General features: G+C 40.1%; 1 protein-coding gene across 3 annotated transcripts in view; it reads left to right on the forward strand.

Moving 5' to 3' along the window:
• The window catches only part of CDC14A (cell division cycle 14A), a 113,074-nt gene that overhangs the window by 42,694 nt on the left and 53,159 nt on the right, over positions 1 to 17,221 (forward strand). For all 3 annotated transcript variants that reach the window (XM_007062612.4, XM_043520729.1, XM_043520728.1), the window contains exon 5: positions 2,184 to 2,263. In XM_007062612.4, the coding sequence (XP_007062674.1) occupies positions 2,184 to 2,263 (80 nt within the window). The remainder of the gene's footprint in view (positions 1 to 2,183; positions 2,264 to 17,221) is intronic.

A 17,221-nucleotide genomic window follows, 5' to 3' on the forward strand; every position in this document is an offset into this window, starting at 1 on the left:
GTCCTGAACAGGATTTAGCCTAGGGACGAGACATGCCCCGGTCCCCAGGCTTCAAACTTTGTGACTGTTGCAAGAAACCTATGCCAGTCTGTGATTCCCCATAGAAGCTGCCTGAAGTGTTTAGGGGAAACTCACGTTAGCAACAAGTGTCACATCCGCAAGAGCTTCAGACTGCGGACCAAAAAGGAGCAGGACATTCGTCTCTGAGCGCTCTTCATGGAGTTGGCCTTCGCACCGGCCTCAGAGACAACCAGATTGAACTCTGCTCCTAGCACCACAGCCTCAGTACTGGCTAAAAAGCAAGAAAGAAAGGCCAGGAGGGGACATTCTCCTACGTCCAATAAAGGGAAGGAGAGAGCTAGAAAAGAGCAAAGACCCACGCGGGGTAGCTCTTCCCCTCCAAGGCCCACCGGCATGCCACCCTGGGGAGTGGCAGAGACACTTGGCACCTTGCAGTGCCGTCCATGCTCCCTGCCAGCGTTGCCCACGCCGGCCATGGTGGTGCCCTGTTCAAGGGGTAAATCTGCCTTCGGACCCTTTCAACAGTCCCCATCAGTGTGGCACCGCTCCTCGCCGTAGGGAGTGCCCTGTCAGCGCTCACCTGAACAGCATCACCAGTCCCCGGACGTGGGTCGGCTTGCCTGCAGAGTTCCCGGCGTCAGTCCCCAGACTCCAGGCAGCGTTCTTCGAGCTCTAGGTGTCAACTGCCAGTGGTCTAGCACAGACCCGCAGCGGCATGCATCAGTCCCCACAGCCTGGGTGCCGGGAGCACCCAAGTCTCTCTCCCAGCTCACGGCCTGGCTCTGGAGGGTCAAGACTCTAGTCCCTTGAGCCCCATTGCCGGTATGGTTCACGGAAGGCGCATCAGCGGTCTCCACCACGTTGGTCTTCTCGCTCCTGTTTCCGCTTCCGCTCTACCGAACAGCACCGCTCATAAGGCGTAGATCACCGGGGTACTGTCTCTGATCTGCAGAACGTCACCGGGATCGTGGCACTGAGAGCCATCGCCCTGTACAGCTCCTCAATGGAGGTCCACAGCAAGAGCCGATGGGATTAGGGTAGAGAGGTGGCCTCGGCACCGTCCTCGTCCCCCAGACAAGTCTCGCCCCCTCCTCGGGCTGCGACAGCAAGGAGGAGACCCTGCCTGCGGGCCATCAGGGGCATCATGGCCCCAGGGCCAGTGGCTGGCCCCCTAGCAACTCTGGAACCTCTGGGAATTTCCCCACCCATTGCAGGGGCATAGGTCAGCCTTGGGGGCATCCGACAGACTATCGGCAACAGTCTCCTGTCCGCCGCCTCGCTACGGACATTGAGTCAGAGCAGGTTCCTCAGGGCCAGTCAGCCTCGGCTGAGGCTCCCACAGCAGAAGCGGCAGAGTTTGCAGATCCGCGTGTAGCTGCCTCCTAATCATCTATCCATCTACCAGTATTTTTTCCAAAAACTCATAGTTCCAGCAGGAATCCTATTTCCCTTTGCTGGGTGTTAGAAAGGCCTTAGCTGTCTACCTGGATAGCAATAAGCAGTTTAGGAGATCTCCTAGAAGATTAATGTCCTTCGTGGATAGATCTGACAGGGTTCCCATTTCTGCTAATCCATTTAGACAGTCTTTATTGGTTTGTATCTGTACCTGTTATGAGTCTGCAGGTTCTCAGCCCTCACAGGGTGCCAGTGCATTCACCAGATCACAAGCGACATCTACTGCATTTTTGAAGAGTGTCACAGTATCTGAGAGAGCTTCTGTGAGGCACTGGTGGAGTTGGGAGCATCCTGTTCAATAACCTATGGTGGTGAAGGCATTGGAAAGAAATGGGCCAATCACTGAATGGAGATCTGTTCATGGATATTGTCCTAATCGGAGGTTAAATCATAGGAATAGTTTACTCACTGATTTTTAGTTTGTTTTGTATTGTCTTCCTTTGTGTGCCTCTAGATTGCAATAATCTATAAACAATATTTCTGTTTACTTGTAACTTCTGTTGAAGATAATTTCTGTGTAGATACACCCTATTAGGTCTACATAATAATGGGGGAAGGAATAAATTACATGCAAATTAAGATGACAAATACAGATGACTATATTATGTCAGAAGAAATACATCGTACAATTTGATTTATTTTTTTCATGACTACTTTGCGGTTGAGTCCGGTGGCTGTTTTCTAATGACTGGTTGCATTTTTTCCAGGTAATTTACTTAAAGAAAACACCAGAAGAAGCATACAGAGCACTTTTATCTGGATCTAATCCACCATATCTTCCATTTAGGTACGTTTGCAAATTAAATATTACTTGTTGAAATTTTTACTTTAGGACTTGATTTTCCTGAAGCATTTTCAAAATCGTGAATGTGTGATGTAAAAATTTTACGGTTATAAAATGATTACTTCCCAAGAAATTCTTCTTTGACTTTTGGAGAAAACACTTGCTCCCGGATAGAATAATAAATCCATGTGGATTGAGAGCCGTGTTTAAGACACATTTCCATCTGAGAAAATCACTGCTGATCACCCACTAATTAAGGCTGACAACACTGTAGTTCAAAATTAATTCATTAGAAAGGTAATAACTTGCTGGTAATTTTCCATGTCATACACTGAATTTTACAAGTAACAGAAGCCATCTCAATCAGTTTCTTTCAGTGGGGCCTGTATAGCTAGACTTATGAATTAAGTTAATTTTATACAAGTGATCAAAGCTTTATGAGTAGAGAGCTGTTTTGTTCACACCTTGTGTTTAGACATCTACCAAAAATATACAAAGTTTGTTGAGCTGCTGGCATAAAAATCCTGCTAAGCTGCCACTGTTCATAAAATAATAAAAAGGCACTGGGTGGCCTTAATAAAGAAACACACCTTTTACATTGAAATGCCAGTGCTTGATCATAAAATCCACAGGATCGAAAGTGTAAAATGTGTGGACGGTAGTGTGAGTTTTTGAAAAAGCAGTTGAACTACTTAGTCTTAGTAACTGTGTTTCAACTAGTGCATTTTTCTGGCTCCTGGTCTTTCCCTCCTCGTCTGTGAGTTGGGTTGTGCCTCTCGTCTCTTGATGCAGATACTGTTTCTGAGGCTTTAAGGTGTGGTCACATTCCTGTCCTTGCAATACATTCTCTACCTCTGGTAGTACAAAAAAGGCAGCTTTCAGCTCTTCTGCCTTTATGGTTTATTTTGAGGGAGTGACAAATAAAAATCCTCTCTTTCTTCTCCTTTAGGAGACAGAAATTTGGGGAGCTTTGTTTCTTAAATGGTGTGACCCACTGAGCTCATTCTCTCCTTTTCCTTTCCTTTCCCCCATCATGGAGAAGACACAGAGCAAGCCAAAGTTCAGGAGACTTAGAAGGGAGCTCTGTCACAATCGCTCCCAGTCCATGGACTCTTATTTTGCTAGGGATTCGGAGCATGGATTTGTTAAGGCTGCAGCCTACCCGCCCCACATGAGTCAAACCTTTCTTAGAAACAACTTGAGAGTGGTTCAATCCTTCTTGGTTCTTGGAACTAAGAAAACCAGACCTCCTTCATCTATCAAGGACATCAATGAGAGAGAAGTATTTAAAAAAAATTTCTGAATCCCCATTCCATTCCACCTGGAAAAGGAAAAGCTCAAGGATCATCCCAGATTCTTAAGTGGGTAACTGAGTCACTTGGCAAGGAATCGAGTATTCTTTGAGTCTCTTTACTGAGAGAAAGATCCTATGCTCTCTTAGGGATTGGATGATGAAGAGATGCTGACTAAAACCCAAAATGGAGCACCCAACAAGAAAAGGGGGTGGTCCTACTGAAATGATGACCTCTCCCACTCCACATAAGACAAAATAAATACTAAAAACGAAGGGGAAAAAAAGCCAAGAATTGCACCAGATTGTCCTCTTTACATAAGTTCTAATACCACCATCAAGGAAGGGGCACTATCTGCTTCAGGATTTTGAAAACCCTGCAATGGAGAAGCGGGAACATTTCTTCCCCCTGGCATGTTTGTATGAGAGTGGATTGATTTTGCTTTTTAATCAAAGTGACTTTAAATGACTGATTTGTATTGTGATTTAAGTAAGCAAGCAGACAACCTTGACTTTTTAGTTACTTTCCTAAAGAAAGGTTCATTTTCCTTGACTGGTATAACTGTTAAAATACCTTGACTTACAACTACTGAATATAGCCTTTACACTAAACTTGGTATTTCTTTTTGCTAACCAGGAAGATACACTATATTGATATTCATTTATTTAAGCAATTATATACCTTGACTTACATTTATTCAGATACTTAATTTTTACATTTGTCTGAAATGACATATTTATGTACAAGATTTTTTTTACATGTGATTTGTTTAAGTTGCATTTGGATGTAAATAGGAATTCAGTTAAAATGCACAAACAATGTTAAAATGTTTTTTATTAGTTAAATAAAACTAAATATGCAAGTTTTGCATTTAAAACTAACTGATTCATTAAACAAAAGAAATATCTGTAGTTAGTGAAATTGACCTGATTGTTTCTGGTTACCTTGTCCTTCAAGTTTTTAGAACTAGTAAACCTTATCCTCTCACACCTTGTTTTTATTCATAGTTTGGTAGAGGAAAACAAGCTTTTCTGCTTTTTCAGTTCCCATTTCGCTTCTCCGCAAATGAATGAACTAGTTGATTAAACAGAAACAAAGAAAATATTTGCTTTTCACCTGCAGGGAGGGGCTGATTCTGTGAAAAAATGGTTTAGCACTTCAGCAACATCTGAAGTCAAGTCTTAGCCAGTGATTTCCATCAATTCAGTGGTTGAATTTTCTTTTAAACTTGAGCAGCAGCAAATTATTTCAATAGTTTATGCCTTAACATAAGTTGTTCTGATTTCAAATTTTATTATAAATTTGTTAATTTTTAAAAAGTAAACTATTTTAGAAGTCTGATTTTTAAATTAAATATCCAATTTCTTATTTAAAAAAAAAATTCTCTATTTGTGTGTGTGGTATATGGATTTGGTTTGAATCCATATGGAGGAAGGTGGTGGATACCACTGATATCCAACCTGAGAGAGAGAATGAGCAAGCTAAATCTAAGGATAATATCTCCTTTGCAAAACTATGAAATAAGTTGCAATTCCCTTGCATTCCTCCTTTTGAAGAAGTCCATTAGGGAGTAGTGGGAAACCCCTGACAAAGGAAAGAGGTTTAATTGTCAGGTACTGAAATTCTAGAGCATCCCGGAACCTAGACTGTCATCATAGTCCCCAAGTTTATGCAGTAGTGGCAGAGATATGGTAACCTCTTCAAAAACAAACCCTTGTGACCCATCCATTCAGACCAAAAACTGCAGACAGAAACATCCTAAAAACTGATGATCCTCAAGACCCATGATGAATTTAACTTACAGAAGCTAGGGATTTTTAGTAATGTTTGTAACAGATGGCTTCTGTGAGGCTGGCAGTAAGAACCGTGGTAGCTTCTGATCCACTGAATTGCTAACTCTTTCTTAAATCCTGAACAGTAGATAATTATCCAAAGCTAATCCTCTGTGATTTCAGGTTCACAGAATTCTGCTCCATGACAAATCTAATAAGGTAGTGGCTGAGACACAAATGAAAGTGCTCACTCAGGAAAATACGAGAAATGATAAGACCCTGTTCTAAAGATAGAAGTTCATTTCATTCCTAACTACAGAAAAAAATACTACTCTTATCCAATGGGTAAGACCTTGACTCAGAATACTAAGGGGAAGTCCACATCCAGGAATGGGACCAACACTTTTTTCCAGTCCAGATAATCAGAATGAGTTCAGTAGTGTCTGTCTATGTCCAGAAATGGCTGTTGGGGAGAAGGTTATCCCACTTCTAAAATGTATCTGGTTCCAGTCAACTTCAGACAATTGGGTCTGGGAGCTAATGGATGGCATAGTTATTTTCATAAAACCTCCTGCTCTTCTACATCTCTTCCAAACTTCAGTCTCTAGTTGATCAAGATTCCTTGGGGTAGCTCATCCTATCCAAACCAAAAGGCATATTTTCCTATTGAGGTCTGTCCACAATGCTACGAGCTCTTGTAACCCATCCATTTGAACTAATGGCATTTAATTCTCAAAAATCTCTGCTCTTAGAAGACACAAGCCTTAGAATACTATCCATGAGGACAAAGTAGGTCTTTTGATCACAAAGTCATTTGTAACCAAGAGTAAACTCACAAGAAATCATTCTTTCTTCTCCAAAACTTCAGCACCAAAGGAAAATACATGGCACATGGCAGCTTTGAGAGAGTCAGTAAAAAATACTGTTGTAGAACCAATCAATTCAAGAAAACATCTCTCTATATTCATTTCCTTCCTGCTGGTCCTGAAAGCATCCACAGCTAGCATACCTAGGTAAATCAAATTAATCAGCTATCATTGAAGTATATCCAGTTATATATAAACTGATTTCAGAAGGGATCAGAGGTAACTCAATACATTAGTGACCTTCTGCGCAGGCAGACGGTCAGTTACCCCCAGAGAAAATCTGTGCATCTGCCACCTGGTCATCAACTGACAATATGATAAAGCACTACAGACTTGAATTGCATTCCTCTGCAGAAATATCTTTGTCATGAAGTTTCTCCAAGCAGTATCCTAAAATACAAGTATTACTACATTTAGGGCTGTGGAATCATCTTTTTAATTCATTCTTTCTTATACCTTATGCTTACTACATCCCAGATGTCCAAGTGGACAAGAGATATGATCCAGAATGGAAACTGTAGTAACTTTATAGTTTCCCTTAAGGGACAAACAGCTTCTCTAGTTCACACCATTCAAGATGCCGCTGGGTATCTATATGATGACCTCCTTAGTAGGTCAGATATAATTGCTGTACACATTATTTCAAATGTGGGGTGCCTAATGTGTGCTATAGGCAGGGCTGGTAGCACTTCCTATTATAAAGCGTGAAGTGTGGGGTAAACATAAGACCCTGTTTTCAGTTACTTATAACTTTGAAGTTTAACCATGTGGGCTAAAATTTTCTATGCTGAGTGTCAGCTTCCAACATGATTGAGGTGTTTCCAGTAAAAGGGCTTTGGGCAAAGCACATTGCTTTGCCCATGTTAAAAAGTTCTGGTGATCTTTTCTTTCAGAAGCTCAACTCCTTGCTATAAAGCATGGAGATATTAGAGCTTTATATCAGGGATGTGCTTTCTGTTTTCAGAGTAGCAGCCATGTTATTCTGTATTCGCAAAAAGAAAAGGAGTACTTGTGGCATCTTAGAGACTAACAAATTTAGTCTCTAAGGTGCCACAAGTGCTTTCTGTTGTTACTGTGAAAAGCCACCCATATTTGGCAATGTTATAAGCCTTTGAAAAATCGCAGGCACGCTCTCTCTAGAGACTTGCTAGAGCTTCACAGCTTATTTCCCTGAAGATTCCACCTTGCGGAGCAGGATTTTCACTTCAGTTGCTGCCTTGAGCTGTGTGGACTGGCAATGCTGGGTCAGATGCAGAAGAGATGAGAGACCTGCCTAAGGGTTGTGGGGGGAGAGGAAAGGGGCTGATTAGAGGCTAAGAGGGAGGGGAGGGAAATTCAAACTGCGAGTTGGGGTCATGACAAATGGACTGGCAGCTGGAGATGGGGATGAATTGAGAGCCTGGGGAGTAGGAGAAGGCAGGGAATGGACACTAAGATCAGACTATCAACAGAGTGGAAGAGACCAGGTCTGAATATATATTGCATATATATATTGGGATGGGCAATATATATACATAAAAAGATAGATCCTGAAGAGGCCATCCTATAGATAGCGAGAACACTTCTCTCAGGTGGGGTGGGCTGGGAAAGAAGTCCGTCTCAGAAAGGTTGCCACCAATTTGTCAGTCTTTGATTTTTTATTTATTTATTTATTTATTTATTTTTTTTGGCTCATGTTTTTCCCATTCACATTTAGTCTCATGGATCAAACTGAACTGCCTTTGGTATGTGCAGAAAGAGATACAGTAGAACTTCAAAGATATGAACATCAGAGTTATGGACTTACCAGTCAACTCAGACACCAGGTGGAACCTGAAGTAATCAATCAGGCAGCATCGGAGATCACACCAAAAAAAAAACCCCAGCAAATACTGCACTGCTTACTGGTATAAGTGACTTCATATTCAGAATTTCTCAGTGTAATGATCTGGGGAATCACTGTTGAATCGTGTCTGCAGATAGTTTCTTTAGTTAGGGGAAGCTGGTAATATGACCTTTTAAATGTCTTTTGTGTATAGAAGACTATATTCTTTTTTAAATAGTTTGGAGGTTGCAGGATAGACAGATTCCTTTAGGGGACACTAAATATGTTTACTCAGAAACTGATTTAGTTTCATTTAGCTCAATGACCTGAAAAGGCCTTATTCAGCTTAGAACTTCAGCAGTCATTTCATTTAAAGACTGCTTCAGCAAAATATTGTGGAAAAGTATCACTGTACCCTTTACCAGATATATAAAAACACTTCTATAGTTGCAAACTTGCAGACAAAGCAGTAGCTCAGAGAGGCTTATAGACATTACTGCTGCATTTGAGATACGTGTGTTTTTCTTGGCTGACTCATTTTTCATCATATCCAAACCCTCTAATTTCTGAAGGTGCCTAGACTCTTACTGTCCCCCCCGCCCCAAAGGAACACCATTGTGTCATTCAGACATCCTTTTTCCTACTGTAACCTTGACATTTAAGATTTTCTTTACAACAGCATGGAAATCATTTTTGCAAAATTACTTAAATGGAAATGTGCATGTGTTGGTATTCAAGAAAAAAGCCAAATATGTTTGTATTACAGTAATTGCATCTGAAAAGCTTTTGATTTTTCTTAAACACTGAGGAAAATAGAAATGTAAAAAGCAAAACTAAACTCTTGCATATTGTCTCCTACCGTTTTTTTTTTTAGGAAAGATGACTTGTATTCAGTTGAATGTGCTACGAGAGCAAAGCCTATTGAATAAATATCTGTGAGGTCTGATGTTCATATTACTAGGTTTGCAAGTCCCATGCAGATTCCATTAATAGTTTGTCACATATAGATTAATATTTTTCATATTTCAAAACCTGTTACTACAGATCTGCATCAAATAGCAATTAGTAATGACTTTTTTAAAAAAAAGTCAGTGTACACAATAATGCAGCGAGTTGGCCACTTGAGATTGGAAGAGTTCTCTCCAGCTACCAGCAATAAATTACCTGACAAGCAACAGAAATACAGAATATAGTATAAATTCATAGAATTAAGTAGTAAATATCTGTCTGTTACCATTTCATTATTTTATTGATCTGATATCCAGTTACAACAATATCTCTTCATTCCTAACACACAATTTAATGAATTGGACTATAGGAAATACAAGAAGAACAGGAAGTCAAACAGCTGCTGTACATTTCAAACATTGAGGCTCTACGCCTGCAAATAGTTATGCATGCTCACTTGTTTACAGCTAAGCATATGCATAAACTTGAATGATTGGGGCATCATTGTGGTAGGCAGAAGGCTTACTTTTTAAGAGTAGATAGTTTAAAGAACTGTTTTCTCCCCAGATTCCTGAATTTCCTCTCTTGTTTCCACTACCTAGCACTATTGGGGTCTACCCTGCACCCCAGGTCTGACTGCATTTCAGTGATGCTCTGTGTATTATATGTGAAGTTCTTTGGGATGCCTAGGAATGAAAGGCCCAATCAACCTGGCCTCTCAAAGGAATACATTTTACAAAACGTGGAATTTTTTCTGTTGTGCAGAAAACAGGAATTTTTCAGGCTCTCTTAGGGAAAATATGTGCTCTACTACTAAAATTAGCTTCATAAACTCAAAAACCTTCATGGACTTGAGTTTCTTAGTATTTGAAATTCTTATCTCTTTCAAAATGATTGATCACTTTTTCCCTTTGTACAACAAGCCAGCAAGTTCTGGCAAGCCTAAGAGATTTAGAATAACAGTCTCTGAGATTTACTATTAACCAAGCCACAGCACCACTATGTATCCCTTTCACAGCAACAAAGTGCCAGTAAAACCGGTCTCGAAACTAAGTATGATCTACTATACCAAGGAAGACAAGAGTCATGCAACATGAAAAGACCCATAATATTATAGCAGACCCCTACAATTCTCTGTAATCAAGTGTCAGGGCAACAAAAAGGAAGCCACATGTACAACTTAAATTCCACTCATTCTAATTATTAGAACAAAATCTCATTTTCCCCCAGTATTTTTTTTTTTTAAGTCAGTCAATAAAACCAATATTGTCAGTTTTCATGGCCAGTGGCCTGGGTGCCAGCAAGGATGGGGGAAGGACACAGAGCACACGAGAGAGCAGTTCTCAGTTCCAGTGTTCCACCCCACTTTGCCCTGGAACAGCCATTAAATGGAAAGTCCAGCTTAGCCCTGTAGGTCTGAGGTACAACATGCTCAGTTACTCTGAGAATAGTGCATGTGCAGTCTGCTCAGCACTAGAAGTAGTGAGAGGCTTGAGCATACTTACTTAGGGCAGAATCTTCTAACATTTTAGCTGATAAAAGTGAAATAAGTCTACTGAGCATGTGTGAACAGCAATTTTTCAAAGGCTTATAACTTGGCCAAATTTGGACAGATTCTCAATGGCACAGCAAAAGGCACATCAAAGGTCACCTTTTCCAAATCTCAAGTCTTTGTTCCAAACCACAGGGAGAGGTAGAGATTTCCAAAGAAGACGCTCCCAACATATATATTTTTTTAATACTGAAAAACAACAGCCTTGTTCTCAAAAAAATGGCTGACCCACTTTGACTTAAGTTTAAAAAAAAAAAATTAGTCTGATGCAGACTCCTAGCAAGGAAAGTTTCTCACCAAACAGTTAAAGTTTGGCAAAGTTATAAGCAACTGAAAACAGGGTCTTATAATGGGACATGTCAGGCAACCTTAATAATAAGCAGGGCTGGTAGCACCAGCTGTACATTATACTAACATCTAGTCCCAATCTTTACTGGGTCCACCAGAATAAAAATAAGGCCTTAAGTCTGAAAACGTTTGTGTGTGTTTAGTTTTATGATAAGCATGAAACTAAGTGTTTGCAAGATCAGGGCCTAAAAAAACCCAAGAGAAATAACAGATGCTTGAAAGCTTGCATTTTTTTTAAATTGACTTATTTTTGAATAATTAAATTGTGACAAAACATCTTTAAAATATTTTTAAAGAATTTTTTTTAAAGACTTTTCAGGGCATGCTATTTAAACACACGTTTTTCTACTTTCTTGCTGACATTTGGAATGGGCCCAGGAGTAATTCTACTGCACCTACTTGAGATACACTCTTATCCTTCTCATTTGTCCACTTGCCTGCCTGCTCTTTCTCTATATGCTTTCTATACATATGCCTTCCTCTCTGTTTAGTTTTCATCTCTGCTGCTATTGTTACTGGTGAATGCCTTCTTGCAGAACCAGGGGAAAAGCATACAAGTTAGCTCCCCCCGATCATTATGTACCAGCAATTGTATTATGTTAGTGCATGAGACAGGAAGTGAAATGGGACATCAACAAAACAGTAAAACGGACTACACAGAAATCAACAAACATGCACAGTCTACTAAGGACCACTGCACCAGCCAGAGTGACCAGACTTGAGGGCATTGCACCAGGTCTCATGCAGTGAAGTTCCCAGATCTGGCTCAGTCATGTGCATCCAGAAATCTGTGGGGTGGTCCCATAGGCAATGCCAGCTAGGGTCACAGGGCATGCACTTCATGTAACAATGGAGCGCTTCAGAGCACTGTGTGCAGAGGTGTTTTTGTTCTTCTAGGCAATATGACCAAAGAGCATACAGTGCTGCTTTTGAATACGAGTGACTGAAATCTTTGTGAGATTATGAAACTTCACACAAAGTCAGTTGACTTTATGCTCAGGATTTGGTGCTGACAGTGCATATGGAATGCCTCAAGTCACTCCAAATTTGCCTGTAAGAAGGTCCAGGTTTCTGACCCATATAGCAATACGGATACACAGAAATGCGGTCAAATTATACAAGGTAAACTAACTGAAACAACAGAGAAAATATCTTTTCCTGTAATCTTTCCACTAGTCATCTTGTTACTTGTAACAATAGAACATTTTTAGATAGAAATACAGTATTCAAGTTGCACTGTCCAGTTTCATTTTTCATGAAAACTGCCTCAGAATCTTTAAAGTCCATGAGAGCATTCATGATCTCTGTCTTTAAGATTACATCTGGAAGATCCCCACAGAGTTGCTTGGTACTCAGCTTATGTAAATTGTCTCAAAAGGAGAGGGATGGGTTGACCCCGTTGGGATCTGAAATTCATGTTCCAGGGAAGCTGGTTAGTTTCATCCTGTGATTTAGACCATCAGGCCATTCCTTTCATTTGTCAATTTGTCTAAATAAATTGTATTATGTTTAAATAGGTTTAAAATAAGTTTTCCAAGTTCCAAATGGATAGTTTTTTATTTCTATAAAAATTGAAACAGACACAGCAGTTATCCCTGTACAGAGCTATACTCCTCATTATTTATATTAAAATGCATCTTCTAATAGCAATTAATAGGAATAATTGACAATGTGTGGTTATTTAGTTAATAGGGTGGTAGCTTCCTGTTTTGTTTTGTTTGTTTTTTTAATCTACCCAAAGAGCAGGTAGCTCTCCAGAGTTGATACTTTTCACATCTGCCTCTGCTTGTCTGGGTTGTTAAGAAAGCAGATAATTTATATCTCCCCTTATCATGTGTATGGAAAAACAGGAAACATTCCAGTTCCTGTTTTCTGACCTGATTGCTTGGTGTTCTTCCCCTGTCACAGGTATGAGATGCATGGTGGCTATTAGTTTTGCTCTCTCCATTTTGATCTTTGATCCTAGCTTTCTCCTGTTCTCTTACCATTTCATTGTCAGGGTAAAGAAATGCTGTGAGTAATTAAACATTTTATTCCATTGAACACTTTCTATGACTTTAGGAATTGAATCTTTAGATTGAGTGTGGTGCTCTAGTTGTAGTTAATGAAAATCTACCCTCATGCAACTATTGTTTGAAAATATGTTTTACCTTATGGTGATAGGATAATAGGTTTTGTAAAATGAAATGAAGAAAAGTAACTTACACAGTTGCCACATTTCATTACTACATGCATTTCATCTACAAATATACAAGAGCTGTTGACTTTTATGTGAACTGACATAAGTAATGAGATAAAGCAAAATTTTGTATTCATCTAGGCATTAAAATGTAACAGGCAAATTATTTGGGTTTCTGCAGTTAGCTAAATCAGCTGTCATGACACTTCCTTGATGCAAAATGGATTCTTAATTCAGTGCCTCTGCCACAGTATCTGAGGGCTTATCAGCTGGAGGAGTAGTTGGTTATTGCGTACATATTAATATAGCCAGAATTATATGCTATTTGTAATGGAATGTTTTGGAATAAAAGTAAAAAAATAAGTCTTGTGCACAATTTGTAGTATAATAACTCATACAAAACGAGTCTAATCACCACCACTCATTACATATTTCTGTAAACACTTTACAGAAACACTTCATGTCCTTTTCTCCTAGCTTTGCCACTTAATTACCTTCTCCACGTATAATAAATTTTCTGTTACTGTTGTTCTGTTCAGGGATTTTTTTCTTGATATATCCATATGTATGTTCCTATTCATTCTGTCTCTCAACAGACCTAATACTAAAATACACCTGTGTTTATCTTCTCCGAACTCCTTTTTTATGCATTTTAGCCCCATCAAAATTGCATCTCCTTTTCCGTAATAAAGTTTATTATTTTCTATGTATTTTGAAGCTTATCAAGAGGATATTTTGATTTTTATCGAGAAAACTTGAAAGTTTAAAGTTTTTAAATGAATTTGTTATAATTAAATATTTTAATGTAACAATGAAATTATTCAAATTCAGTTTTTTCCGTGCTAAAACTTATTTCAAATAAACATGCTTTTTATAATCTAGTGATAAATATGAAGTTACTTTTTATGTTTTAACTCATTTGTAATGCATCACAAAGCAGTCTCTCATTTTTACTTCTCTTCAATAAACTTTTCCCCGAATACAACACATGCCATTATAATTGCAACTAAATATATTTTCTTCTGGTGAGACTACATAGTCTTCTCTTAAAACATATGAAAATGTGTACATAGAAAATAGTAGCTAGCTAAAAAGGGAAGCTGTATTGCGATGTGCAGTCAAGGCTTGCTTTAAATGTTTTTGTTCTGTATTTTCTGACAATCCGGCTTAATTAGGACCAAAGGAATTGCCTTACCAGATAAGACAGACCAAAGGTCTTTCTAGTCAGTTATTCTGTCTCAAGCAGAGACGAGTACACAAACTAGAGAAATGCAACCTAGATGGCGCTACTATAAGGTGGGTGCATAACTGGTTGGAAAACTGTTCCCAGAGAGTAGTTACCAGTGGTTCACAGTCATGCTGGAATAGGGTGACCAGATGTCCTGATTTTATAGGGACAGTCCCGATTTTGTGGGCTTTTTTTTTATATATAGGCACCTATGACCGCTCACCCCGTCCCGATTTTTCACACTTGCCCTCTGGTCACCCTATGCTGGAAGGGCATAATGAGTTGGGGCTCACAGGGATCAGTTCTGTTCAATATCTTCATCAGTGATTTAGATAATGCCATAGAGAGTACACTTATAAAATGTGCAGGCAATAGATACCAAGCTGGGTGGGGTTACAAGTGCTTTGGAGGATAGTATTATAATTCAAAATGATGTAGACAAACTGGAGAAATGGTCTGAAGTAAATAGGATGAAATTCAATAAGGACAATTGCAAATATCAGAGGGGTAGCCATGTTAGTCTGTATCCACAAAAGCAATGAGGAGTCCAGTGGCACCTTAAAGACTAACCGATTTATTTGGGCATAAGCTTTCATAGGTAAAAAACCCACTTCTTCAGACGCAGGGAGTGAAAATTACAGATACAGGCATGAATATATATTGGTATTTACCTTACAAGTGGAGAACCAATGTTGAAAGCCAATTTAGTCAGGGTGGATGTTGTCCACTCCCAATAATTAATGAGAGGGAATACCAAGAGAGGGAAAATTGCTTTTGTAGTGAGCCAGCCACTCCCAGTCCCCATTCAAGCCCAAATTGATGGTAAGTTTGCAAATGAATTGTACCTCAGCGGTTTCTCTTTGAAGTCTATTTCTGAAGTTTCTTTAGTTGAAGTATGGCTACTTTTAAATCTGTTGTAGAATGTCCAGGGAGATTGAAGTGTTCTCCTACTGGTTTTTGTATGTTACCATTCCTGATTTCACATTTGTGTCCATTTATCCTTTTACATAGAGACTGTCCATTTTGGCCAATGTACATGGCAGAGGGGCTGTCATAAATATAAAGGGAAGGGTAACCACCTTTCTGTATACAGTGCTATAAAATCCCTCCTGGCCAGAGGCAAAATCCTTTCACCTGTAAAGGGTTAAGAAGCTGAGGTAACCTAGCTGCACCTGACCCAAAATGACCAATGAGACGACCAGATACTTTCAAATCTGGGGGTGGGGGGGAACAAAGGGTTAGGCTGTCTGTGTAATGCTCTTGCCGGGAACAGATCAGGAATGCAGCCTTCCAACTCCTGTAAAGTTAGTAAGTAATCTAGCTAGAAATGCGTTAGATTTCCTTTTGTTTAATGGCTGGTAAAATACGCTGTGCTGGATGGAATGTATTCCTGTTTTTTTGTGTCTTTTTGTAACTTACGGTTTTGCCTAGAGGGATTCTCTATGTTCTGAACCTGATTACCCTGTAAGGTATTTACCATCCTGATTTTACAGAGGTGATTCTTTTACCTTTTCTTTAATTAAAATTCTTCTTTTAAGAACCTGATTGGTTTTTCATTGTTTTTAAGATCCAAGCGTTTGGGTCTGTGTTCACCTATACAAACTGGTGAGGATTCTTATCAAGCCTTCCCCAGAAAAGGGGATGTAGGGCTTGGGTGGGGGGAATATTTTGGGGGAAGACATCTCCAAGTGGGCTCTTTCCCTGTTCTTTGTTTAAAACACTTGGTGGTGGCAGCATATGGTTCAAGGACAAGGCAAAGTTTGTACCTTGAGTAAGTTTTTAACTTAAGCTGGTAAGAATAAGCTTAGGGGGTCTTTCATGCAGGTCCCCACATCTGTACCCTGGGTTAGTGTTTCTGTGGTGTGGTGTATAGATGCTGGTGAGTATTTGCTTCAGGTTGGGGGGCTGTCTGTAAATGAGGACTGGCCTGCCTCCCAAGGCCTGTGAGAGTGGGGGATTGTTTTCCAGGATAGGTTGTAGATGGTTGATGATGCACTGGCGAGGTTTTAGCTGGGGGCTGTATGTGATGGCCAGTGGTGTTCTGTTGTTTTTCTTGTTGGGCCTGTCCTGTAGTAGGTGTCTTCTGGGTACCCGTCTTGCTCTGTCCAGATAATACTTAGTCCTCCCATGAGTGCAGGGGACTGGACTAGATGACCTCTCAAGGTCCCTTCCAGCCCTATGATTCTATGAGTCAGAAAAGGGTATAAAAGACCTCTTCAGTGAACAGTTAGGGAACAACCTGTTTATAGGGCAGATCATCTAATGTCAGGAAGTGAATGCTGTCCTGAAGTATCAGAGTGTCTCTTCTAAATTTTTCATCTTACCTAACTATGGATGTTCTGATTTGAGACATTTTTATATCGATCAATTATATTGACCTGGTGCAAGTATGGCTGAGGCAAATGGTTACTTCCTTTACAGACCCTTTTGAGAATGAGCCTAGGAGAATGTGCTTACCAAAGCTGTATGCAGTGGGATCCTTGTTTGGCAGGTTGGAAGAAAAGGGGTTGTTACCCCTTCAAGGGCACCCTGTGCAACTGGTACCAGTGGGGGAGGAAGGGAGAAAGTTTACCCAGAAGGAGCAGGAAACGGCTGACCCAGGTGGTCATTGTGGGGTGGGGAAGGTCCACTGTCCTTCCAGCTGACTGGAAGTCGGGTCATTTATACTTTGGGCAATCTCAGAGAAGCTGTCTTTTACTTGGATCAGGCTGGCAGCACCCACAGCGCCCACCCATGAAATCTGAAAAAAAAAACCCTGGGTTCATTCGTGACCCACCGTGGGCATTATACTAGTCACCCCTTTTTCCTCAGGGACTGAAGGAAAAAAATTCCCCCCACTGCCAAATTGGCCAAGGGGTGAGTTTTTCACTTTCCCCACTTCAGGTTTGGGGTAGGGGAAGGGGGTTTAGAGTGTAGTGTCATTATGGAAGGCACATGGTAATTGGATAAAATAGATTGGAAAAGGATTTAAA

The sequence above is a fragment of the Chelonia mydas genome, chromosome 8 (assembly GCF_015237465.2).
Source record: "Chelonia mydas isolate rCheMyd1 chromosome 8, rCheMyd1.pri.v2, whole genome shotgun sequence".
In the NCBI taxonomy this organism is placed as follows: Eukaryota; Metazoa; Chordata; order Testudines; family Cheloniidae; genus Chelonia; species Chelonia mydas.